Source organism: Semicossyphus pulcher, unplaced genomic scaffold (assembly GCF_022749685.1).
Source record: "Semicossyphus pulcher isolate SPU_LCO1_2020_fin unplaced genomic scaffold, fSemPul1.0.p SCAF_61, whole genome shotgun sequence".
Classification (NCBI taxonomy): domain Eukaryota; kingdom Metazoa; phylum Chordata; class Actinopteri; order Labriformes; family Labridae; genus Semicossyphus; species Semicossyphus pulcher.
Window position 1 is genome coordinate 97501 of NW_027211739.1, and position 27233 is coordinate 124733.

General features: G+C 46.0%; 1 protein-coding gene across 1 annotated transcript in view; it reads left to right on the top strand.

Moving 5' to 3' along the window:
* Positions 1-45: 45 nt before the first annotated feature.
* plpp4 (phospholipid phosphatase 4) overlaps positions 46-27233 on the top strand; it is a 49918-nt gene continuing 22730 nt past the window's right edge. Inside the window, exons 1-2 of the mRNA XM_069683905.1 lie at positions 46-158; positions 19080-19188. Coding sequence (XP_069540006.1) covers positions 70-158; positions 19080-19188 — 198 coding nt within the window. The 5' untranslated portion in view covers positions 46-69. The remainder of the gene's footprint in view (positions 159-19079; positions 19189-27233) is intronic.

Sequence of the window (27233 nt, forward strand, 5' to 3'; positions counted from 1 at the left end):
CAGAGTGAGCATCCCTAAGAAGTGACCAGGACCCTCTCTGTTATTCAACCTGTCGGATTATCTCGGAACATGAACGTGTCTCCTCCGGACCGCAGGAAAAACATGCGCGAGCTGGCGCTGGAGATCAGCATCCGAGTTCTGCTCTTCGGAGTTTTTGTGTGAGTAAAAAACCTCGAACTGCGACTTCTGTGTCCTGTGAAGGATGCAGTGTGCTTTCTGATGAGGACCTGTAGTTCACATGTTCTCCCCGAGGCGTCACAGGCTGCAGACTGAGGCTGCTGTAACCAGGCTGCTGTCCGTGTGTGTGCACAGGCTCACTCTCGCTGCGTTAACAGGTTGCAGAAAACAAGTTGATTATTCTGCAGCGTTAACTGTCTGTCGTTAGAGAGGGAGAAGGTACGAGAGAGAGACAGGCAGCTGTGTAACATGAGTCTGAATGATGAGTGTGCCCAGCCCGCAGGCACAGTGACTGCGCTCCGATTGTGACATTTATTGCTTTTCTGTTGATACGATAGAGCCTCACGCGCTGCATCTGAAATCCTCTGTGGAGGAGAAGAAGTCAAATCAGCGTGTGTGTGTGTGTGTGTGTGTGTGGGCTGTAACCCTGAAGGATTATAGCGACAAGAAGAGCAGCTGCACCTGCACAGGAGAGGAGAGGAACTGAATTATGTTTCGATGATCTCTGATTGGTTCGTTTTAAAGCTAACGTGCAGATCGATGTCATGTCGATGTGTTGGTTTGACAGAACAAATGTGAAGACGGCACTTGTAAGAAACTGTGATGATGATTTGAAGCTTCCATAGATGAAAGGGTTAATAATTAGAAAAAGAATAATTAGGTCGGACTGAGTTCAGAGAGGAGGTGTCAGAGACCTCCTGTGTGTGTGTGTGTGTGTGTGTGTGTGTGCGCGCGTGTGTGCGTGTGTGTGTGTGTGTAGGGTTGTTGTTCAGTAAAACACTATTTCACACAGTATCATCATCCTCATCAGCAGCTGACTGCTCTCTGTCTGTGCTTCTCCAGCGCCTCACAGAGCTGAGCAGACACTCTGCAGTTCTCCTGGTGTCCACTAGAGGCTGTCTCCAGCAGTGAGTCAGTCCCCATAGAGACCCATGTTAACATGTCCTACCTCCCTAAAGAGAGCAGACACATAAAGGTTGAGACGCGTCCTGTCAGCGAGGCAGCGTGCGCTCTCACTGAAGTCGTTGTATTGAACCAGGCCTGTGTGTCAGTGAGCTGCCCTCCGGCCTGCAGAGCAGCAGGTCTCTGTTCACCTCTGAGCTGAGCTGAAGGAGGATAATTGGGGCCAAACAGATCCTGTTGTTTCCTCTGCAGGTGTTAAGGACAGGTTAAGCTCTCACCTTTTGTGTCTGCTGCTCGTTTTTTGGCACAAAGCTGCAGCCGGGTTGGCCTTCGTTTACCTGTCAGAGGCAGCAGACCTGTAGGGGAGACCGGGGAGAAATGGACAGCACCTTTCTAGGCTTCCATCCTCTTGCACTTTCACACACATTCGTACCTGAAGGCTTTGCCTCAGGAGGAACTCGGGGTTCAGCATCTAGCCCGTCGACTGTAGGAGCTGGGGATCAAACCAGCGACAGTCCAGTTGAAGGGCGACCCACTGTAACTGAAGACAGGAGAACGCCTCGGCTCTTCTCTCATGACTTCATTCGAACATGAGGAAATATCCTGCAGCAGAACAACCACCTGAAACGTTGTTTGGTGTGAGGACCAGTCTGTCTGAAGGGATCACTACAGAGCATGTGCAGAGTGTCTCATTGTGATTGGTGCAATTGCAGATGTTCCAGTTGCCCCTGGTGTCCCCCATTTCCTTCCTACATTGCTTCATTAAAATCTTATTTCCTCCGTTTGAACTCCACGTTTCCCTCCTCCCTCTGCAGTCAGTTTCTAATTTGACTTTGTGTAAGAAGAAGAAATAATTGATTCCTTCTCTGCCTGTCACGACTGAGTCTGTGCACAAAGAGACGCTGAGAATGAATGAATGAAATCCTTCAGTTGGGCTCGTGTGAGAGCTTCAGAGAGTTGTCTTTAATCAGAGATCACACAGCGACTTCTGTCCTTCTTCTGTCTTTGATTTGATTAAATGCTGCCGACTGACGCCAAAGCACAGAAACACAATCACACACAGCTTCTCACAGAAACCACATCTCTGTATCATCTGGGCTCACTCTGACTTCCTGTATTATTTCTGTCGGAGACCGACGGCCTTTAAGGAACCATCATATTAGGGTTGTCTGTCTGTGTCAGGCCTCAGCGACAGCTCAGGTGTGTCACTTCAGTCGACCTGTGCGCTCAGACTCAGAGTCACGCGTGGCCTGAGAGTGAAAACAGAAAGTTCAATCTAAATGGAAATGGATCTGTGACATTTCATAAAGTGGAAAAACAAAAGCAGAAAAGTGAATCAGAAAAAGATCAGGTTGTTGTTTCTCTCGGAGCCGTCGGCGGAGACGGAGAGGATAATGAGATCGCTGCTGTTGCACTCTGCTTGTAATCCGGAGTCATTTCCTTTCTGACAGGAAGTGAGGCCCAGATCAGCTCCTCCATCAGCTCACACTTCAGTTTGACTCTTGAATAAGCAGATCAGTTCTCCTTAAATATCAGGCTGAAAGGAGACAAAGAAGCAGACGGAGGAGGAAGATAAGATGGAGGACGAGGAGTCAGAAGATTGTTTGGAGATGTGACAGATTAGAGAGGAGCCAGAACCGCTCCGAGGTTATCAGAGGGATCTGAAGGCTCTGTGAGGGACACGCTGCAGACGAGGGCGGGTCTTTGAGCTGATGTACAGGACAGAACAGGTTTGTTTGTGCCACAGGAAACGGTTCAGACTGCAGCTCGCTGACTCTTTCACTGCAGATCTGTGATGACTGAGGAGGAATTAAGTTCATCACTTGTGTTTGCTTTGAAGACAAGCAGATGTTTATAGAAGACGAGCTCTGACATGATGTGATCCTACAGAGACACTTTATTTAAAGCTTCAGCTCTGCACACCGTCCTCCCCTCTCAGAGAAAAGCAGCTCTGGGAAGCAGCCCAGGGTTTCTCACAGAGCTGTGTGAGATGTTGATGAAGAGGAAGAGGAGGGTGTCAGACCTCCGACTGTTCAAGAATAAGCAGACTGTTTGGCTCTCGTGTGAAGGACGAGGCTCTCACGCTCGGTTTAAAGAATCTCTGTGTTGATCAGGACGCAGCGCGCTGAATGATAAACACAACAAGTATTTACCAGAAATGTTCTTTGCTTCTTTAAAACATTAGTTTAATAAACAACACTGAAGAGCCAGAGCCTGCAGTTCCTCTGGTGTCCACTTGAGGCTGTCTCCAGCAGTGAGTCAGTCCCCATAGAGCCCCATGTTAAACTTTACAGCAGAAATAAACATGTTTACAGCCTGGTACAAAAAACTGTTTGGGTCTCTATAGCTCATTTCTCTCTTCATGACAACTGTACGGGGAGAATCTTTATACAGCTCAGCTGTTTACATTATATTAAGGCTTACAGTGATGCAGCATTAGGGGCGTGGCCTCTGATTAGCAGCTATCTGTGTCCGTCTGCAGAGAAGACGGCGAGTTGGAGTGATGAGAGGGCCGGTTCTTTGAGGTTACCTGGTTGCTGGCATTCACACACCGTGCTCTCTGTAGGCTGATGCTGGGGAGTTTAGAGTCTGCTCTGTGACGAGACACGCTGAGGGAGGCAGACTCTGTCATCAGCAATGAAAACATATTGAGCAGTGTTGTTACAGCTCATAATATTCACATAATATTGTAACATTAAAGGATTTAGGGAGGATTTAAGCAGCATCTGGGTGAAAGTTGTTCAGCCAGAGGCCGCAGGTGTTTAGATGATGTTTAGCATTAATCCTTTGAATCTGTTTAAACACTTTCATCTGCAGCTCTCTGCTCGTTGTCTCACCTCGCCGCTCTGTGAAGTTTCGTCTTAACGGCTCCTGAGAAACGTCTCAAACACACCCAGGCTAACCTTAACCTTAACCCTAACCCTAACCCTAAAACTGACCCTGACCCAGGCTGAGTTTATGATCCAGCTCAGAGACACACCAAGAGGTGAAGCATGAAGATGTGTAGACGCTGGAGGACAGATCAGGTGGTGACAAAGAAGACTCCATGGGTCAGCCATGCTTTCTCATTTACTGTTTCCTCACACACACACTCACACACACACACTCAGACACACACACACACACACACACACACACACACACACAAACACACACACCCACACACACGCACACACAAACACACGCACACACACGCACACACACACACACACGCACACACACACACACACACACACACACACCTCTGGCCCTAACAGGTTTGTTTGGTGGAGTGTTTTGCATGATCATTACTGTGTCTTATTTCTGCACGTCTTCATGTCGCCGGCTGACGTCTCAGGCAGACGCTGAATCACAGGTCATCAGTGTGTGTGTGTGTGTGTGTGTGTGTGTGTGTGTGTGTGCATGCGTCCAGTGTGTGTGTGTGTTTGGGGTGGGCACTTTGGATGCTGTTGACCTAAATTGAACGGAGACGGAGTGAAACATGACTGTAGAGCCTGTGACCTCTGGGATGTTGATATATTGATCTTTGCCTGACGCTGCACAGAGATAACACTCACTGTTGTATCAGACTCCAGCTGGTTAATCACTTTGTTCTGAAAGAAAGGCGGCTGTTATTCAGGTGAATCCAATTAAACCAAACAAAGACAGTTAATTTAGTCCAGGTGAAGCAAGAGGAGGAGGGGGAACGATGCAGAGCTGTGAGGAAGGATGAAGGACGAGTGAGCTCTGTGGAGGAAGACAGCTTATATGGAAAGAGAAGACTGTGTAAAGAAAGAGATGGACAGAATGACATGTTTGTCTTCATCAGAAGGATGGAAATCTGTGGAAGAGAGAGAGGGAGAGAGGGGGGGGGGGGGAGAGAGACAGAGAGAGAGAGGGGGGGAGAGAGAGAGAGAGGGAGAGAGAGACACTGATGGTCACACATTCATCGACATGATCAACATTCAGAGTGTGACAGCGACGACACCTTTCATAAAACCCTGCGGCTCAGCGTGCAGCAGCTCAGCAGCCCGGTGTGAGGAAGAGGAACAGGGACTATACGCACACATCGAAAGGAAGGAGAGTCCTAAACATGAAGAGAAGAACCAACACGGCATTTCTTGTGTTAGTTATTATCCTGTCTTATTAACTGGGAACCATTAACACGAGCGTCTCAGGCTGGGAGCAGTTATCAGCATGTTTCCCACCTGTGGGATGATTGGCTTTAAATCGTTCATGGTTGTGCAGCTGGAAACTGAGTTTGTATCTTCACTGTTCCTACATTAATGAGGATGCTGCATCAGGCACCACGTTTTACAGCAATACGATCCCACAGTGGCTCAGACTTCTTAAAGGTGTGTACAGGTGATTACTTCCTCTGCCTATAAGAGGCTCAGTATAAACAGTATACAGGTGATAGCAGTGCTGCACTGGTTTCAGGTGTACATAATAACCTGCTCGTGCAGCGGAGGGAGCGAGCGGCTCCGTCAGAACGCTCGTGTTTGTTTGAAGACAGATTGAGGTCAACATGAAGAGAAGCTCAGGAGACATTTTGTATCATTTTGCAGTAAATTTAAAACTTTCTGTCTGCAGGTGTAAACTTTGTCCCGCCTCACATTCAGTCTGAAGTGACTCATTACGAGATCTGACTTCACGCCCAGCCCGCCCGTCTACCTCCTATTAGAGAGTGACATTCAGGACATCAGTCAGACGTTCAATAAAAACACAGCGTCAAGTCTTCAGTCACAGGAGGGAGTGTGTTCACGCTGCTGTTTCCTGTTTTCACCTGTGAATCTGATGTACAGCTATAACAGAACCTTGTTATCAGGCGTGAACAATCTGCATAATTAATCACCTTTGCTCGGGTCGGCTGTGGCTCAGTTGTATAGTCGGTCGGAAGGTCGGAGGTTCGATCCCCAGCTCCCTCAGGCTACATGTCGAAGTGTCCTGATTGACTGATTGACAGTTGGGCTCTTTATGTAGCAGCCTCTGCCGTCAGTGTGTGAATGTGTGAATAGGTGAATGTGACGTGTAAAAGCAGCTTTGAGTCGTCGGTCCAGTGCAGTGCATTCACCATCTCTAACCCCAACAAATCAGTACATGTGAAGTGTTGCTGAGCGACCTGCTGCTGCACAACACACCTGATGCTTTAAGATGTTACAGAGGATTTACACACCCTCTTTGTTGAATCAGATAAAAGCCTCACTGAGATGAAAATCTCGTTTTGAAGACCTGACCGAGAAAGAAGCATGACCATCATTACAGCAGAAACACACACAGACTGATACACCTGTCAAACACTAACCTGTAACCCACATCCACCGAGTGTCCAAAACAAGGGCAACGACTCTGTGATCCCATAAGTTTCTTAAAGTGACCACGCGAGCTGATGTTCCCCTCAGTGATTCAGTTCTAACTCTGGAGACAAACACGTGTAGAGCGCAGAGGTTCTTCACACATGTACGTACACAGGTAAGGATGGCTTCAGGCTCAGCTCAGGTGCATTCATACGTTTGGAAACAAGTGATTTATGTGATCAATGATAATATCTCAATACTTGTATCACATGACCATTTCACTTTGAACCCCGTGAGCAGCAGAGATCTTGGCTGGATTGATGTTCAGTTTAAACGAAACAACATGAGAGGCAGACAGCAGCAGTTTGTACTCATGAAGGAGCAACAGATCACTAGCATCTGTGCAAAACAGGAAGCTAACGCCTAACACATCACCACAGAGGCTATAAACATAAACAGTAAAGTACAGTGGTCCTATTGTGGAGCCCTGGGGCACGCCAGAGTTTTCTTAAATCACATTTATATGAAGTAGATGATAAAATATTCAAACTATGACTGGAGCACAGCATGTCGAGGATGAGGAGAGGAGGATGAAGGTGGAGAAGGAGGAAGAGCAGCACAGAGAGGATGAGGAGAGGAGGCAAGGAGGAAGAAGATAGGATGAGGTGGAGGTGAGGAGGATGAGGAGAGGATGAAGGCTGCAGAGGTGTGGACACAGTGATGAGGTGACGGAGAGAAAAATCCCTGTTCTGCTCTCACTCCCTCTCATTGTGATATTTGTACTCTCACACTTTCCTTGTCTCTCTCACCTCCTCTCACCTCCTCTCTTCCTCCTCCATTAACCCCTCCTCAGGTATCTTCTCTGATCGTCTCCATTACAGTCATTACAGCTCCATTCTGTCGTCTGCACAGAGACAGGTGAGGGGCTGAAGATGAAACAGCTTCCTCCATCTCCCTCTCTCACACTCTGCAGTCCTCTGGCCCGAACCTCACACTGCATAACGAGCAAGACCCTGTGTGTGTGTGTGTGTGTGTGTGTGTGTGTGTGTGTGTGTGTGTGTGTGTGTGTGTGTGTGTGTGTGTGTGTGTGTGCGTGTGTGCGTGCGTGCGTGCGTGCGTGCGTGCGTGTGCGCGTGCGTGCGTGCGTGTGTATCAGACTCTCTCCTTGATGGCTCCTCTGTGGTTTCCTTGGGACAATGAGTGACAGAGTGATTTCTCCTTTTAGCCCCAGGAAGGTGAATGAGCCCGGTCACCTAGGAATGACGTTTGCATAGAACTGCTGTCCTGATAAAGCATCGTGACAGCGTGATCTCTGTCCGGGTTCTGTTAACAGGAAATGATTTTTGGAATGATTTGATCATTTCTAGATTGATGCACCGTGCAGGAGGCAGGCTGGGGAGGATGCCAGGCGGACAGACTGTCTCATCAGGGTCCTTTATTGGTCAGGTTTTAGAAACATGAATAATGCTGAAGTCAGGGGGATGATGTTTTGACAGATCGGCTTTTTTGGAGGAAAACAGTGATTTTGTGGTCAGTAACGTTCTCACACAGTCAGTATGAACATCAGACGCACGTCTGTCTGCTCTTCGTCTCCTTCAGAACATATCTTATTTACATGAGCATGTTTCTACACGCTGCTGTTCTGCTGTGTTTCAGATTCAAACCACTCAGACGTTTGGAACCACAGAAAAAGCTACGCTAGCTTTCAGCTACTCCTTAGCTAACAATACAGTGTGACAGCATTACACAGTACAACAGGTAACAGGTAAATGCATACCTATTGTTAGCTGGGAAGCTACACCTTCAATGCTAACATGGTGACATGCTAAAGTTAGCTGTAGTGTAACGGTATGTTGGCCTCAGGATTCTCACCACCTGTGTCCCTTCAGCACCTGAGCCTCCCAGCCTGAGCGTGACATCAGAGGAAAAGGCCGCTGTGTGAATTTGCTGCATTACAAAAATAAAGAAGGTGAAATCAGCCCGAAGAAAAGAAAGCACCTGTTTCAGTGTGAGAGCTACTGACTGTTTATCTTTACACCCCTGTGTGTCCGTGTCGTGTGGGAATATTTGCATCCTTCACAAGAATCACAGGTTTATTTCTATATTTATTTATATACAACGTCCCGCTGCTCAAGAGAAGAGACCAAAATCCTGATGACAAACGGCACATTTCTGTGAAACATCCAAAAGATGTAAAAACGCTTCCAAGAGAAGACGGAGCAGAAAGCTGCAGAAAGTTAAACAGCCTGAGGCGAGTCAACGGAGAGAACATGCAGCCTGACACTTTACAGATCTGCAGATGTGATGGAGATGATTATAGACAGAGTGTGTGTGTGTGTGTGTGTGTGTGTGTGTGTGTGTGTGTGTGTGTGTGTGTGTGTGTGTGTGTGTGTGTGTGTGTGTGAGTGTCTGTGTGTGTGTGGTGTGAGTGTGTGTGTGTGTGTGTGTGTGTGTGTGTGTGTGTGTGTGTGTGTGAGTTTGTTTTGGGTGTGTGTGTGTTGTGTGGGTTAGGATGGTTTGGCTGGAATCTGTCGCCCGTTTCGGTCGACACTGACATTTGCCTGGAAGAACAGTGAGCATGAAAACACTGGTAAATGTCAGCGTCGTGTCCTGGTCACATATCTGTGTCCAACATCAGAGTGAGTGAGTGAGCGGATGTCTCTGTCCCCCTCCTCCCTCTTTCTGTTTCTCTGATCGTCCAGCAGACAAAAATATGCAAACACAGAATCTGGTAAAAGTAGAAGTACTGAGTGAACCTGGCTCAGTGACCATCAGCCTGGACCTGTGGAGAGTTTGCAAAGCCTGCTGCTAAATCAGGTGTCCCTCCGAGTCCCTCCAAGTCCCTCCGAGTCCCTCCGTGTCCCTCTGAATCCCTCCTTGTCCCTCCGAGTCCCTCTGAGTCCCTCCGTGTCCCTCCGTGTCCCTCCGAGTCCCTCCGTGTCCCTCCTTGTCCCTCCGAGTCCCTCCGTGTCCCTCCGTGTCCCTCTGAATCCCTCCTTGTCCCTCCGAGTCCCTCCGTGTCCCTCCGTGTCCCTCCGAGTCCCTCCGTGTCCCTCCGTGTCCCTCTGAATCCCTCCGTGTCCCTCCGAATCCCACACACAGCTTCAGACGGCTGCGTCTCCTCATGCTGTCTCACATCCAGGCCTCTGACCTTCTCACAGTCCCTCTGAGGCTTTTATCTTGAACAGACACCTGCAGTCTGACGGTCCAGCCCCCGTTTTGCTTCTCATTACTGTGGCTTCTTTCATCACCATTTTGCGTGACAAGAGAAGGATGCTGTTTTCCTCTCTGTCTGCTCCTGTTAGCCGACTGGAGAAGGCAGATCTCCAGGGAAGCTGGAGCTGCTGTCACTCAGATCCCCCCCATCCTCAGCATCCTGCCTGACAGGACCAGCGCTGTGCATTCACGGCACGTCCAGGACCCTGACTGTAACCACCAACACAGACAGAGAGGGCTGTGACATTTACTGCACGCGCAGAATACAGACGTCCAGAGAATGATAGAAGACGCCTGTAGGAAAATACAGTGTTGAATACATCCAGGTAATAATGTTGATTCATTATATTTATACCATGGTCTGGGTGAATACTGGATTCTGATTGGCTGCTGGGTGTTCATTAATTGCTTCTATAGGATTAACGTGGCCGTCACCAAAACCAGCGACACACCCTCACGTCCACGTTCACGCCTCCTGTTCCACGGGTTCAATCAGTCCGTCTTCAGCCTCATGCAGCCTTAAAGTCACGATCATGTGTTTCTGGGGATTCAGCAGGTAGATGTTGGAGGACTGTCTCCTGAAAAGAGCCGTCGTCCTCGGGTCCCCTGCAAGCAGCAGCATGAACTCACATTAGTTGTGGAGGCAGCAGCGCTCTGCTGTACGGCTCCAATAATGAATGTAATAAAGCAACATAATTAAATCAGGGATGTATCCCTCTTCCTCCTCTGTGACCCGGCTCTAATCAAACTGCAGCAGCACCACTTCATTAAATCACAGATACCCAGTCGTCTTATTGAAGCCGTGCCACAGGAGTGAGACTTCACTGGAGGAGAAAGAAAAGGAGAGTTCAGCAGCACCTGAGCGCGTGTCAGTCATCAGGCTGTGATCACCTGCTGTGACTCTCTGAGAACAGTCATTACACATCTGTGTTTTCATGGTTTAAACACTGACAGCACATTTCACAGCGCTGCAAATATGATGACGTGCACAGTGAAAATATACCTGTGCTGAACACACTCCGATAAGAGCGGTGTGACCCACTTTCTCAGGTTATCGGGGACACTTTGAAGCACACGCAGCGATCTGCAGATTACTGTCGCCTTCACTCTTTGATTAACTTGTATCGCTGTCTCTCGACTCTCCAGCTCTTCACCACACACTCTCGGACTTTCCCTCCTTTTCCATCTACACACCTGTTCCGTGTTTCAATCAGCCCTTCAGTGTCCTGACATGCCCCGCCCCCTGCTCACCTGTCTCCACTTCACTCATCAGTCTCACTATAATCCGGGCCGTTTCCTTTAGTTTCTCTGTCAGTTCATTCTGCTTCTTTTCCTTAGTCTTTCTCTTCTTGAATACTGGACCGATCTACCACGATGTGAAGAACCAGTTTGTCTTTGTCACCTGACTGTAAGATCAGATTCACAACAAGCTGCAGTCTGCCTGAATCCACCTGCGATCGGGGCCTTCCCTTCCTCCCTGCACTTTAAACCCAGTGTGTTCAAAATTCAGCATTTTGGGAAACGTGTTTGCTAAGAAGATCATCTGTTACTGTATTAATATACAGACATTATTAAAACAGCCAGCAGCTGGCAGCTGAGGTAGACTGAAGTATACTGTGTTTATCGGACAAATAGAAAGACATCAGATCATGTTAACCTCCTGGTTCTTTCTGCTGATCCTTAATGTAAAACATCTCTGTGGTTCATTATGCTTCACACATGAACACATGCTGTGTGTGTGTGTGTGTGTGTGTGTGTGTGTGCGTGTGCGTGTGCGTGCGTGCGTGCGTGTGTGTGTGAAGTCTTCAGCTCTCTAATATAACTACTTTAAAAACAACTTATATTATGCTTCATTAGATCAAACACAGAGTGTGTAAATAATAAATATATTATATTATGTAACCGCGGTTCAGCAGTTTGGCAGCTGCCATGTTGGTTTTCTGGAGTGAGCAGTGACCATATTTAGTCAGGAGGGTGGTAAGCCAGGTATGGTGAGCACAGACACAGCTAGCTGCTAATCAGTGCTAACATATAAATAAAATAATGAGTGTAGAAACAGTGTGTGAGACGTGTTGGACGGTCTGTTCGTCCAATAAAGCGCACACACAGATTATCTGTCTGATATTTACATGAACAAATCTCCAAAAGGCTCCAACAGCACAAACACGGCCCAGAGGTTACGTTCAGTGACTGAGTTAGCTGAGGGGACACCTAGCAGACAGCTAGCAGCTCCCAGCTGTCACTCAAAGAGGCCCCGCTCCTAATGCTGCATCACTTTAAGCCTTAATATAATGTGAACAGGTGAGCTGTATAAAGATTCTCCCCGTACAGTTGTCATGAAGAGAGAAATGAGCTATAGAGACCCAAACTGTTTTTTGTACCAGGCTGTAAACATGTTTATTTCTGCTGTAAAGTTTAACATGGGGCTCTATGGGGACTGACTCACTGCTGGAGGCAGCCTCAAGTGGACACCAGAGGAACTGCAGCTGTAAGCTTCAGGTTTGGCTTCGCTCCTCAGCCCTGGAGGTTTCTGCTTGACTAAAACCAAACACTTTGATAAATCACACTAATTACTGAGAATCCAAACCTGCATTTCAAACACGTTCTTCCTCCGTGTTCACGCGTTGGGGGAGCTCATTCTTCAGTCTGAACATGATTACAGTTTAATTTGAAGCTGTTCTGGGGAACAGCCAAAAGCCTCTTGGACAGTCGGGGAGCTGAGAGGTGTTGAGTCCGAGCAGCATGCTGCTGATTACACTGTGAAGAACCTGACCGAGTGCCAGAACCCACCGGGACCAACCCGAGCCAGGCATCAGAGACAGAGCCAGCAAATAGTCTGTACACTCAAAAAAGTGCTGGGTTGTTTCTGTAAACACATTGTTGGGTTGTTCAGGGCGGGTCATCGGGGATGTTTGGGGTTCATTCCCGCCAAAACAGCTGGTTGGGTCACTTTGACCCAACTGCTGGGTTGTTCACTCTCCCACTTCAACCGGATCGATCTGGATCCTTCTCTCACAGAGGCTGAGACACCGGCTGGACAGGATGAAGTGGTAGGTTAATGTTAATATTTTATCTTTATTTTAATAAGTTGTGGTAAACAGCACGGTCTTTAACTCATTTCACTGTACAAACATGATAAGGTATCATTGAGGGGTTTTTAATTTGTGACATTTATTTACTAGCTACCTAGCTTGAAGCTCTTTACTAGATGCTAGTGCACAGTTGATTTAATGTTAGCTGATAACCACAATATAGCCTATCTGCACTCATGATTAAAGTTGTCACTTTAAAGTGTGTCTGTCTCCTGGCTTTATTATTCAACTGACTTTACTGTCTCACTGAAAATTAAGTGACTAGTAAGTGAACTGGATAGTAAGCTAGTTAGCGCGCTAGTTAGCCAGTTTTCCCTCCATTATCCTAGCTGCTATAGGCTGTGTCTCCTCTGGTGCCCTCCCTCTCTGCCTTCATCTCTGTTCATCATGACAGTTTAAAATGTCTGTCTCTCAGGGCAGTGAAGTAAAAAATACTGCCTCAAATATTCATTATTATATGTTCCATACGATTTGACTGTTAATACAACACTTTGTTTTTATGTTCAAATTGTAGGTCAAACCAGGTGTGCTTCCCTGATCCATCTAAGACAGAGGAGCAGTCTTCAGACCCCCACAGAGAGCGGAGAGGAGAGATATTTATTGCTTTTGCCAGATCTGACAAACTTTGAATTATATGATGTTGGGCTGTGACAAACTGTTAAATGTTTATTTTTTAACTGGTGTAAGTCCTTTTGCCAAAAATAGGTAAAATGTCAATAAATGCACCTTAACAGAGACCTTTTGTGTCCTGTGTTTTCCTGTAATTTTATATTAATGACAAACATACAAAGTTAAAATTAAATATGTATATAATATTAATATATAATACCAATAAGATAATTATAATAATAGCAATGTTAATAATAATAATTATAACAATGATAATAATAATAATAATATTCATAAAAAGATGCTGGGAATGAGGAAACAAATAACCCAGGAATAGAGTTAATTTCACCCCCTGATTGGGTCATTCAAACACCCCAGCACTTGGGTCAAACCAACCCAGCATGTGCTCTGTCCAATAGTTACCCAGCAGTGTTTTTAGTGCGTACCATCGTTGTCTCTTGTCATTGTTTCATCCTTTCATCTGTCCTCCTTCTCTCATTAATACCTCAACATGTCTCAGATGTTAAACATTCGATGCCCAGCTCTCAACATTTACCACTGACCGTTTAGCTTTATTGAAGCGCTCGGCGCTGTGCTTCGTCTGAAGGCGCTGTAAGAGGAGCGATGGGAATACGAGTGCTAAATGATCCAGAGAAGCACTGAGCAGAGACGGATGTGGATTTCCCTCAGGGCTCTTCACAACCTCACGTCCGGATAGCTTTTCAATCTCAAAAGATACTTTCACAACGCTCCCTGCTGGATGATTAAAGGACGAGTGATAAGAGGACATGACGGAGAGAAAGGACCTCTGACCCTGAGGGAAACGTTGTGTTAGAGTCTGACGCTGATGGTCAGGTCCTCCTCCTGAGCAGACTCCTCCTCCTGAGCTGACTCCTCCTGAGCAGACTCCTCCTCCTGAGCTGACTCCTCCTGAGCAGACTCCTCCTCCTGAGCTGACTCCTCCTGAGCTGACTCCTCCTCTTGAGCAGACTCCTCCTCCTGAGCTGACTCCTCCTGAGCTGACTCCTCCTGAGCTGACTCCTCCTGAACTGACTCCTCCTGAGCAGACTCCTCCTCCTGAACTGACTCCTCCTGAGCAGACTCCTCCTGAGCTGACTCCTCCTCCTGAGCAGACTCCTCCTGAGCTGACTCCTCCTGAGCTGACTCCTCCTGAGCCAGGTACCAGGTGTGACTGGTTTAAAGCGGCCTCTCAGGGTTCTGCTCCCAGTCAGCCGAACACTCACTGATAGGATGAAAACTCTCAGCTTGTGTTTGGGTGTATCTGTGATGGGCTGACGTACACACACACACACACACACACACACACACACACACGCACACACACAGTTAATCCAATAAGATATTGGTCGTGTTTGCCTCGATGCTTCACAGTGAATCAGCTAATTAAGGAGGAGTCTTCCTCCTGCCTCCTCGTCCTGTGGCGGCGGCTCAGCAGACGGTCTGCTCCCTCACACACACATTCAGCCCACAGTGCATTTTAAATCAAGAGCTTTCAAATGAGCTGCTTGTATTGTTCTGGATGCTGCTCATGCTAACTCTCCGAGGTGTTCCTGCAGAGGGAGGGAGAGAGGAGAGCTCCTCAGAAATAATTCAGTTTGATTTCTTTGGCTGTGGCTGAGCTCGGAGGATTCAGAATATGTAACAGAGATGGGAGGAATCGGGGATCAGACATTAGCCCAGTTGTTGGGAGAGGAAGAGGGACACAGCTGAATGACTTTAACATTTAAAAACATCCTCTACAGCTTCCTGACTGTGTCGTTAAGAGTCTGATGTAAAAATGAAGCATCTGAAGTTAGAAACAAGTTTCAGTACAAATACGTCAGCTCCGTGTCTTAAAGCTTTTGTGATGTCAGCTTTGAGTGAACTTAAACTGATGTCATTATTTCTCACACTAACTTTTCTTTAGTTTCAGTTTCTCTCAGATTTCAGTCGATGTAAAATTACTTTAATGTCGTACACACAGTGTTACTCCTACAGCCACGCGTCCACAGGCTGCAGAGAGAGACACTGAAGGATCAGTGTGCAGCGTGCAGCTGACTCCATGTCCCCTCACCACCTTTCACCACCACTTCCAGGTTGTCAGTTAGTCTGTAATGTTTCGGCTCCTCGAGCAGACATTCGGCCTCTGCTGTCATGTCTGTACACAGCGAACAGGAGCAGATAAAACAGGAGGAGGTGCTCCCCAGTAGGCCAGCAGGAGGTGCTGAGTTCAGGGTCTCTGTGTTCGTCGTGTTAGTGTGCCTCAGAGTCTCAGAGAGTTCAGATTTCTGTATCTGTGACTTTCAGCACAGTTAGTCTGTAAAACTGTTTCTGTGCTCTATCGGTGTTCTTGAATGTCCCTGCAGCTGCTGCTCATTTAACAGAGAGACACAGAATCTCCTCACAGCTCTTTGAAACAAGCAGGAGGGCGCCTGAACAAAATGCCATAATGACCTGAGTAACAACAAGAACTCCTGTAGCTGTACGTTTTTACTTCAGATGTATGTTGATCCCTTTCAGCCACGTCCCAGGCAGCAGCAGCTCGTCCTGAGCTCCACACGTGTAAAATGTTACAGATCCAGGGCAGAAGGAATCAATAACAACCTAACCTGCTGTGGGACAAGCGATGGAAGAGAACATAGACGATTTTAGACGATGCAGCGACCTGTCCTTGAAATGACCGACCTGCAGACTTTGATGCTACACTTCAGAGCGAGTCGTGTCTGCACTTTCTCTGAGTCTTTCCGGACACACCTGAGTGTGTGTCTCCTCTAATGCATCCAGCACCCCCCTCCCTCCCTCCCCTCTCTGATTCAGTCTTATTACTGTCCCTGCAGGAGAAGTTGTGCTGCGTGCTGTGTGTCATTCCCTCCCGAGCCTCCATTAGCTCTACTTATCCTCTATAAGAGTAATGCACGTCATCCTTCGTCCCCACGCAGACTAACAAGTCCTCTGTCATCCGACTGTAAACGATGCACTTCCTGTTTCCATCTCAGCCTGTCGATGGCATTAACAGAAACACTTTGGATGAATCAGAGATGAAACATGATCAATTCCACTCGTGTTTGACGTTTGAGGCTTTATCGAAATCTTTCCTTTAATAAAGTTTATTGTTGAAAATATAAAAGTGACTGTGGAGGGAAATCCTGCGAGGGCCGTATTGATTTGTTGCAGGAGATTGGAAACTAATTCTCCAAAAGGCAGCAGGAATATTATTACATGTCCAAAAGGCAATTTAATTTTGAGCTTATGAAAGTGATCTCCCGCAAACACGCTGAAGTATCTGAAATACTGAAGTCTTTTATTGGCTCCAGAGTTTTATTACATTCCTCCTGTCAGGCTCAGATCTGAACCCGATGACGAGTCATCTCCTCACATTTCTGCTTGTTGAATATTACACCTCATGCTCAGGTACATTAGGGTCTGACTGTGTTTGAGTTCACGATGCTGAAAAAGAAGCAGAAATGTGTTTTATTTCTTTAAATCTAAAGAGGTATAGTTCCATCCCTGATTGATCAGAGTGTTACTGATGATCAGCAGGTTTCGGTCCCTCTCAGCATGTTGCTACGTCTCGTCTGAGCATGAAGCCACTGAAGCAAATATGAGGATTGATTTTATCAAAGGAGTTACATGAGGGAGCGAGAGCCTCCAACTCATGAAGACGTTACAGGTTGGACGTGAGATAAGCCTTCAGACTGTCAGGAAGAGCACGGCAGTGTTTAATGACCTGCGAGTGTGTGTGTGTGTGTGTGTGTGTGTGTGTGTGAGGCTTTGAATGACTCTATCTCTCTCCTTTATCTCTCTGCTTTTGTTCCCTGAGGACGAAGAGTTCCTCCCCGCCACTGACGTCTGAACAAGAGAGCTGAAGAGAAGCTGGAGTCATGTTGTGTGTCATCAGCGTTGTGTTATTTATCGTGCACACACACACACACACACACACACACACACAGGAGGTGAATCATGCACGAGCCTCATGACGGAGTAAAAGGAGCTGATTAGACTGAACCATCCTGACACACAGATATCAGCAGACCCTCCACAGAGAGAGCCACGCTGCGTCTCGCACAGATTATAACGTCTGATTGATTTTAGCTGGAAGAGAAGGAAAATAAGAAAGTTAGTCGTACATGAATCAGTTATATCGAGGAAACAGTTTAGAGAAGAGGAGCGTGCCTTTAGCTCATATTTCCTCGGCTGGATGCTCGAGCAGCACAGGATGGAGGATTTCCTCCTCACACGTCTGCCACAGGGCAGAGAGCAGCTCCAATGGAGCAGATGGCTGATGAATGCCTTGCTGAAGGGCACGTGGGCAGTAGAGAGAGTGTTACTGCCGTTCATCTGCGGAAAGAACTCCAGGACATAACAAACTTAAAGCCACTGGCTCACCTGAGTTAGGAAGTCAAGACATTTGAATCGTTCTGAATCTTTTCATGTTTTGTTCATGCAGCACTTCTCTGAGTGAAACACTGAACTAAGATGTGATGTAATCCAACAAGGCACCAACAGTCCTGCATCGAGAAGGTCAAAGGCCTGACGATGTGTCGTTAGCAGGAAGTGATCAATGAAGCCCCGTCGGTTCATCAAGGCCTAAAGATGGAGAAAAAATGAAACCAACAGTTTTTGTTTTTGTGCGTTTTGAAACCAAACAGTGGCTCAATGTTCCAGGTGACACCTGAGGGTCTGACTATTACCTGACACAGTCGATAGGCCGATCTCAGCTACAACAAGAGAGACTCATCACTCAGCTAACAGAACGCTTCAGCTCAGGCACCAGCACCTCAGTGAATACAACAGCATGAGGAACAACAAGACAAGACTAGCTAACCCGTCACGTCACTGATTCTCACCAACAAATGATTTCCTGTCCGGCCGTGTTTAGTGTCGTCCACAACAGGAAGTAGCACCCTGCATGCAGCCAATCACAGTCCAGTATTCACCCAGATGACTGGTGCAGAAGAAGACCTCCATCATGTTGAAACATGTTCTGTAGATTTCACATTCATTATATTTAAATGTGGAGTCTTATAGAGGTGTCTGTGTTTGTTCAAGTACCAAACTGACACACACACACACACAAACACACACACACACAAACACACACGCACGCACGCACACACGCACACACACACACACGCACACACACACGCACACACGCGCGCACACACACACACACACACACACACACACACACACACACACACACACACACACACAGTGTCTTTATACTTGTTTTCTTCTTTCTTGTATTTTTAATAGCAATCCACCCAAAGACACAATTCATGGTGATAATTTGAGTGTTCTTGCAGACATCGTCCCAGTGTCTCGTCTTTGTTTAGTGCATTAAAGATTAAAGCTGTGTGTGTGTGAAGCCCTGGGAGGTACCGTATCTCAGCCCCACACTGTGAAACACAACCGCCTGTTGGATTGTTTCAGGCTGCAGCGACACAAAGACTTTGTAGAGCCGACAGAGAACAAGGTCGTGTGTGACAGATCACTGGGAGGCCTGCAGGAAGCAGCGGCATGCTAATGTGTTTCCGCTCAGTCAGAGAGGAGCTGCTCTTTCTTACATCACCTCCTCTGAACAGGTCAGCAGCTCGTCTGAGCTCATGGCCTGCACATGCAGACATTAAAGCATGAGAACATTGATCTGTAATATGTCCACAGATTCTTATTGAACAGGAGAAAGTTTGTGTTAAAAAGTACACGAGGAAAGCTCCAGTAAGTTAAACTTGGAAACAGGTACCTGACGTGTTTGTACTCTGCAGCTGCTGCTCTCTGATTGGTCTGTTTCTGCTCTTTTTCACAGATTCACAGAGTTCCTGGAGCCGTTCGAGCGAGTGATTCAGCCCGAGGAGCTTTGGCTATACAGGAACCCTCTGGTGGAGTCAGACCACATTCCCAAGAGGGTCATGTTTGTGAGTACCTGCTGTCTGATTATTGATCCTCTTATTACAGAGCTGAGAGCCATCCCCTCATCAGTGCAGTACACATGCTTAAGTCCCGTCTCTCGTTCTGTCTGGGTGCAGAAATCCTTCATTGAAGTCGATCAATATGTGTCAATACTTTCTTACACTGTTGAGTAGAGATAAGAAGACCTTAATGAGTGATGATGAGTGCTTCCTCTGGGTGTCCTCTTGGACAGACGTAGGCGCTGCAGGCTGAAGATGACTTTCTAACACAGAATGGACTCTCATGTTTTTCTGTTTTTAGAAAATATCCTAAAGAATCTCCTTCACACGTATCAGAGCTCACCAACAACAACAGCTTCACTAAGCTTAAAATAACTCAAACTGGGCATTACAGAGCTCATTCCAATAGAACCATGAGTCACGCTCTGCTGGCAGACTTGGACGCTTCTATTTTCAGAGAGTTATTCTGGTGAAAGATGGAAACTCCAAGGATGCCAACACAAACAAGCCGAGGATCCTGAGCCTGCTGTTTCCCGCATGCACCATCTTATTACTGTTGGAGATCATTTTAATAAAACGACGTATGAGTAAAGAAATCAGCTTGTTTTTAAAAACGTGTCTTTACCACGCAGGGTTCTGCTGCAACAGGACAAGTAAGAGCAGAATACAATGCACACATTATAAACTTTTTCATTCATAAACACATGTAGACTTTTAAACCTCCTATGCATATTTGCACATATATAAACAAATGCACATTCAGCTAACAGCTCTTTAAAACTGTGCAGGGAGGACAACCAAGCTTTATTTTGAAAGTATTCCTCATGATGTCTGCAGCAGCACTGAAGGCCGTTTCTCCCCATCAGTCCCAAACCCTGTTATTTATAGGCTGACCCAGTTTGTTCGGCTCCAGATGTTTGTAGACTAGAGAGACTAGTCAGGACAGAGAGTTTACCAATTAGTGCTCCATAAAAAGATAACATACTGTGCTGCTTCATCTGAACAGAGAGACACAGGGCACGGTGGTGAGTGTGGAGTCAGTCAGCGTGATACAGACCAGAGAGCTCTGACATGCTCAGTGTCCTGTCTGTGTGTGTCTGCATGTGTGTCTGCATCACTGTTCATGTGTGTCTTCAGTGTGAGGCTGTCTGAGCTGTAGTCTGCACAGGCTGGAGTTTGACTCTTACGTGTCAGCATCAGGATCAGCTTCATTGGACAGGTGTGTGTGCACCTCTCACTCTGGTTTGTCCTTCATCTCTGAAATACGCTTAAAACATACAGGTAACACGAAAGGTAAAATTCACCACCAAGAGCCAGGATGCAATTAGCCTAGCTTAGCAAGACAGTAAGAGGGGATAATAACACACCTCACAGTGGTGCTAAAGTGTAAATCTGAGGCTTCTTCAAGTTAGAAAAATATGCACAAATCATGAAAAAATGTGCTGCGACATCTTTACTGCAACATTATAACAAACTCAGATACACCTGAATCAGACTCACTGAAACACGTTAAACACGTGAACAGACTCTTTATCGTCCTGTGACCACTCAAAGCTGCTCTTACAGGACATGTCACATTCACTCGTTCACACACTCGTTCACATAAACTCGTTCAAACACTCATTCACATTCACTCGTTGACATCACACACTCATACACACACTTTTTCACACACTCGTTCACATACTCATTCACAAACTCGTTCACATCACACACTCGTTAACATCACACACTCGTACACACACTTGTTCACACATTCGTTCACACACTCATTCACATACTCGTTCACATACTCATTCACACACTCATTCACATCACACACTCGTTCACATCACACACTTGTTCACACACTCGTTCACATACTCGTTCACATACTCATTCACACACTCGTTAACATCACACACTTTTTCACACACTCGTTCACATCACACACTTGTACACACACTTGTTCACACACTCGTTCACATACTCCTTCACACACTCGTTCACATCACACACTTGTTCACACACTCGTTCACATACTCATTCACACACTCGTTCACATCACACACTTGTTCACACACTCGTTCACATACTCATTCACACACTCGTTCACATCACACACTTGTTCACACACTCGTTCACATACTCATTCACAAACTCGTTCACATACTCATTCACACACTCATTCACATCACACACTCGTTCACATCACACACTTGTTCACACACTCGTTCACATACTCATTCACATACTTGTTCACATACTCATTCACACACTCGTTCACATCACACACTTGTTCACACACTCGTTCACATACTCATTCACATACTCGTTCACATACTCATTCACACACTCGTTAACATCACACACTTTTTCACACACTCGTTCACATCACACACTCGTACACACACTTGTTCACACACTCGTTCACATACTCCTTCACACACTCGTTCACATCACACACTTGTTCACACACTTGTTCACATACTCATTCACACACTCGTTCACATCACACACTTGTTCACACACTCGTTCACATACTCATTCACATACTCGTTCACATACTCATTCACACACTCGTTCACATCGCACACTCGTTCACATCACACACTTGTTCACACACTCGTTCACATACTCGTTCACATACTCATTCACATACTCGTTCACACACTCGTTCACATACTCATTCACACACTCGTTCACACACTCATTCACACACTTGTTCACACACTCGTTCACATACTCATTCACACACTCGTTCACATCACACACTTGTTCACACACTCGTTCACATACTCATTCACTTCACACACTTGTTCACAAGCTCGTACACACACTCGTTCACATCACACACTCGTTGACACACTCGTTCACACACTAGTTCAAATTCACTCGTTCACGTCACACACTCATACACACACTTTTTCACACACTCGTTCACATCACACACTCGTTCACATCACACACTCGTATACACACTCGTTCACATCACACACTCGTTCACACACTCGTTCACATTCACTCGTTGACACACTCGTTCACACACTCGTTCACTTCACACACTCGTACACACACTCATTCACATTCACTCGTTCACACACTCGTTCACATCACACACTTGTTCACACACTCGTTCACATCACACACTCGTTCACATCACATACTCTTTCACATCACACACTCGTTCACATCACACACTCGTTCACACACTCGTTCACATCACACACTCGTTCACATCACACACTTGTTCACACACTCGTTCACATCATACACTGGTTCACATCACACACTCTTTCACATCACACACTCGTTCACATCACACACTCGTTCACACACTCGTTCACATCACACACTTGTTCACACACTCGTTCACATCATACACTCGTTCACATCACACACTCGTACACACACTCGTTCACATCACACACTCGTTCACATCACACACTTGTTCACACACTCGTTCACATCACATACTCTTTCACATCACACACTCGTTCACATCACACACTCGTTCACACACTCGTTCACACACTCGTTCACACACTCGTTCACATCACACACTTGTTCACATCACACACTCGTTCACATCACACACTTGTTCACATCACACACTCGTTCACATCACACACTCGTTCACATCACACACTCGTTCACATACTCATTCACATACTCGTTCACATCACACACTCGTTAACATCACACACTCGTACACACACTTGTTCACACACTCGTTCACATACTCATTCACATACTCATTCACATACTCGTTCACATCACACACTTGTTCACACACTCGTTCACATCACACACTTGTTCAAACACTCGTTCACATACTCATTCACTTCAAGCACTTGTTCACACACTCATTCACATTCACTCGTTGACATCACACACTCATACACACACTTTTTCACACACTCGTACACACACTTGTTCACACACTCGTTCACATACTCATTCACATACTCGTTCACATCACACACTCGTTAACATCACACACTCGTACACACACTTGTTCACACACTCGTTCACATACTCATTCACATACTCGTTCACATCACACACTCGTTCACATCACACACTTGTTCACACACTCGTTCACATCACACACTTGTTCACACACTCGTTCACATACTCATTCACTTCAAGCACTTGTTCACACACTCATTCACATTCACTCGTTGACATCACACACTCATACACACACTTTTTCACACACTCGTTAACATCACACACTCGTACACACACTTGTTCACACACTCGTTCACATACTTGTTCACACACTTGTTCACACACTCATTCACATTCACTCGTTGACATCACACACTCATACACACACTTTTTCAAACACTCGTTAACATCACACACTCGTACACACACTTGTTCACACACTCATTCACATACTCGTTCACACACTCGTTCACATCACACACTTGTTCACACACTCGTTCACATACTCATTCACTTCAAGCACTTGTTCACACACTCATTCACATTCACTCGTTGACATCACACACTCATACACACACTTTTTCAAACACTCGTTAACATCACACACTCGTACACACACTTGTTCACACACTCATTCACATACTCATTCAAATACTCGTTCACATACTCATTCACACACTCGTTCACATACTCATTCACATACTCATTCATTTCACACACTTGTTCACACACTCGTACACACACTCGTTCACATCACACATTCGTTGACACACTCGTTCACACACTAGTTCACATTCACTCGTTCACGTCACACACTCATACACACACTTTTTCACACACTCGTTCACATCACACACTCGTTCACACACTTGTTCACACACTCATTCACATACACATTCACTCGTTCACATCACACACTCATCACATCACACACTTGTTCACACACTCGTTCACATCACACACTTGTTCACACACTCGTTCACATACTCATTCACTTCAAGCACTTGTTCACACACTCATTCACATTCACTCGTTGACATCACACACTCATACACACACTTTTTCACACACTCGTACACACACTTGTTCACACACTCGTTCACATACTCATTCACATACTCGTTCACATCACACACTCGTTAACATCACACACTCGTACACACACTTGTTCACACACTCGTTCACATACTCATTCACATACTCGTTCACATCACACACTCGTTCACATCACACACTTGTTCACACACTCGTTCACATCACACACTTGTTCACACACTCGTTCACATACTCATTCACTTCAAGCACTTGTTCACACACTCATTCACATTCACTCGTTGACATCACACACTCATACACACACTTTTTCACACACTCGTTAACATCACACACTCGTACACACACTTGTTCACACACTCGTTCACATACTTGTTCACACACTCGTTCACATACTCATTCACTTCAAGCACTTGTTCACACACTCATTCACATTCACTCGTTGACATCACACACTCATACACACACTTTTTCAAACACTCGTTAACATCACACACTCATACACACACTTTTTCAAACACTCGTTAACATCACACACTCGTACACACACTTGTTCACACACTCATTCACATACTCATTCACATACTCGTTCACACACTCGTTCACATACTCATTCACACACTCGTTCACATACTCATTCACATACTCATTCATTTCACACACTTGTTCACACACTTTTTCACACACTCGTTCACATCACACACTAGTTCACATCACACACTTGTTCACATCACACACTTGTTCACACACTCGTTCACATCACACACTCGTTCACACAGTCGTTCACATCACACACTCGTTCACACACTCGTTCACATCACACACTTGTTCACACACTCGTTCACATCACACACTTGTTCACATCACACACTCGTTCACATCACACACTCGTTCACATCACACACTCGTACACACACTCGTTCACATCACACACTCGTTCACATCACACACTCGTTCACACACTTGTTCACATCACACACTTGTTCACACACTCGTTCACATCACACACTAGTTCACATCACACACTTGTTCACATCACACACTTGTTCACACACTCGTTCACATCACACACTAGTTCACATCACACACTTGTTCACATCACACACTTGTTCACACACTCGTTCACATCACACATTCGTTCACATCACACACTTGTTCACATCACACACTCGTACACGCACTCGTTCACATCACACACTCGTTCACACACTAGTTCACATTCACTCGTTCACGTCACACACTCATACACACACTTTTTCACACACTCGTTCACATCACACACTCATACACACACTTGTTCACACACTCATTCACATACACATTCACTCGTTCACACACTCGGTCACATCACACACTTGTTCACACACTCTTTCACATCACACACTCATTCACACACTCGTTCACTTCACACACTCGTACACACACTAGTTCACATCACACACTTGTTCACATCACACACTTGTTCACACACTCGTTCACATCACACACTAGTTCACATCACACACTTGTTCACACACTCGTTCACACACTCACACACTGCAGGTTCACATCACACACTCGTTCACACACTAGTTCACATTCACTCGTTCACGTCACACACTCATACACACACTTGTTCACACACTCATTCACATTCACTCGTTCACACACTCGTTCACATCACACACTCGTCACATCACACACTTGTTCACACACTCTTTCACATCACACACTCGTTCACACACTCGTTCACTTCACACACTCGTACACACACTCGTTCACATTCACTCGTTCACACACTCGTTCACATCACACACTCGTTCACATCACACACTCGTTCACATCACACACTTGTTCACACACTCGTTCACATCACACACTTGTTCACACACTTGTTCACATCACACACTCGGTCACACACTCGTTCACACACTCGTACAAACACTCGTTCACACACTGATGCCATGCATCTGACTGGTTCATCATGTTGGGTCTGTATCCGTTCTCATGATTTACTTCTTCTTCTTGTTCAAATATCATTTCCTGTTTTACTTTTCACCTTGTCTCTCGGGTTGATCCACTTCCTGCCTTTGTGTGTTTCCTGCCTGCGCCGTCCAGCTGTTCGGTCCTCTCTGTGACAGCCTGATATTAGCCTGAATGCTAACTTTCTTAGCTGCTCTCTGTTTGATCAAAACATCACAGCAGCTTAACATGCAGACACTTCCTGCCCGTCGCTTGTTAGCTTACGTCTCTGCAGGCTGACAGCATCTGACTGCCTGTCTCTCACTCCTCCTCCCCTCCTCCTCACATCACTCATTCACCCGGAGCAGTTGCTGCAGGTCGCTGCTGAGCGCTGACTGTCAACACGTCAGGCTCAGCAGCTCCTGGAAACTTAGTTTGAGAACTGTTTTTACTTATTAAATCAGGGCTGAATCGACGGTACAAACTTTATGTTGAGGACAACTTTGAGTGTTTATATACACGTCCTACATTTGAACACAAATATCTGAACTTTGTTCTCGTTTCAAACAGACTCGTTACTTTAGCTTGAATGCATTTGAGGAGAATTATTGATGCACGCCTCCTTCCCAACATCACGTCTGACTTCAGGCTCATAAACAACAACACGTAGAAAAGATGATTCAGTCATTCCCATCCAGCTGATTTACACGTGAGCACAGTTCATGTTTATCATTTTCACTATATTGTTCTTTGATCTGAAGTTTACATGATTTAAGTTTAATAGTCTCTAAATATGAGGTTAGCTTCAGTTAGCTTAGCACAGAAACAGCTGCTAGAAATGTCCTTCAGAGGGACCCGTCTGACTTTATACTGTGAGGACGTTTCACAGCCTGGACGCTGCACTGATGCTGCAGGACACGACTGACAGCAGGACTTACAGGCTGAGTCCTGCAGAGACAGAGTAAACAGTGAAAGTAGTCCATGAGTCTCTGCTGATGGCAGCTCACTAAATAATAAAAGAGGGAGACGCCCCCTCCTCGACCACTCTCAACAGTCAGGTGTGTCAGCATCCTCCCTGCAGGTGAGCAGGATTTATCTGCTTATTAAAAACAGATTAACAGGAG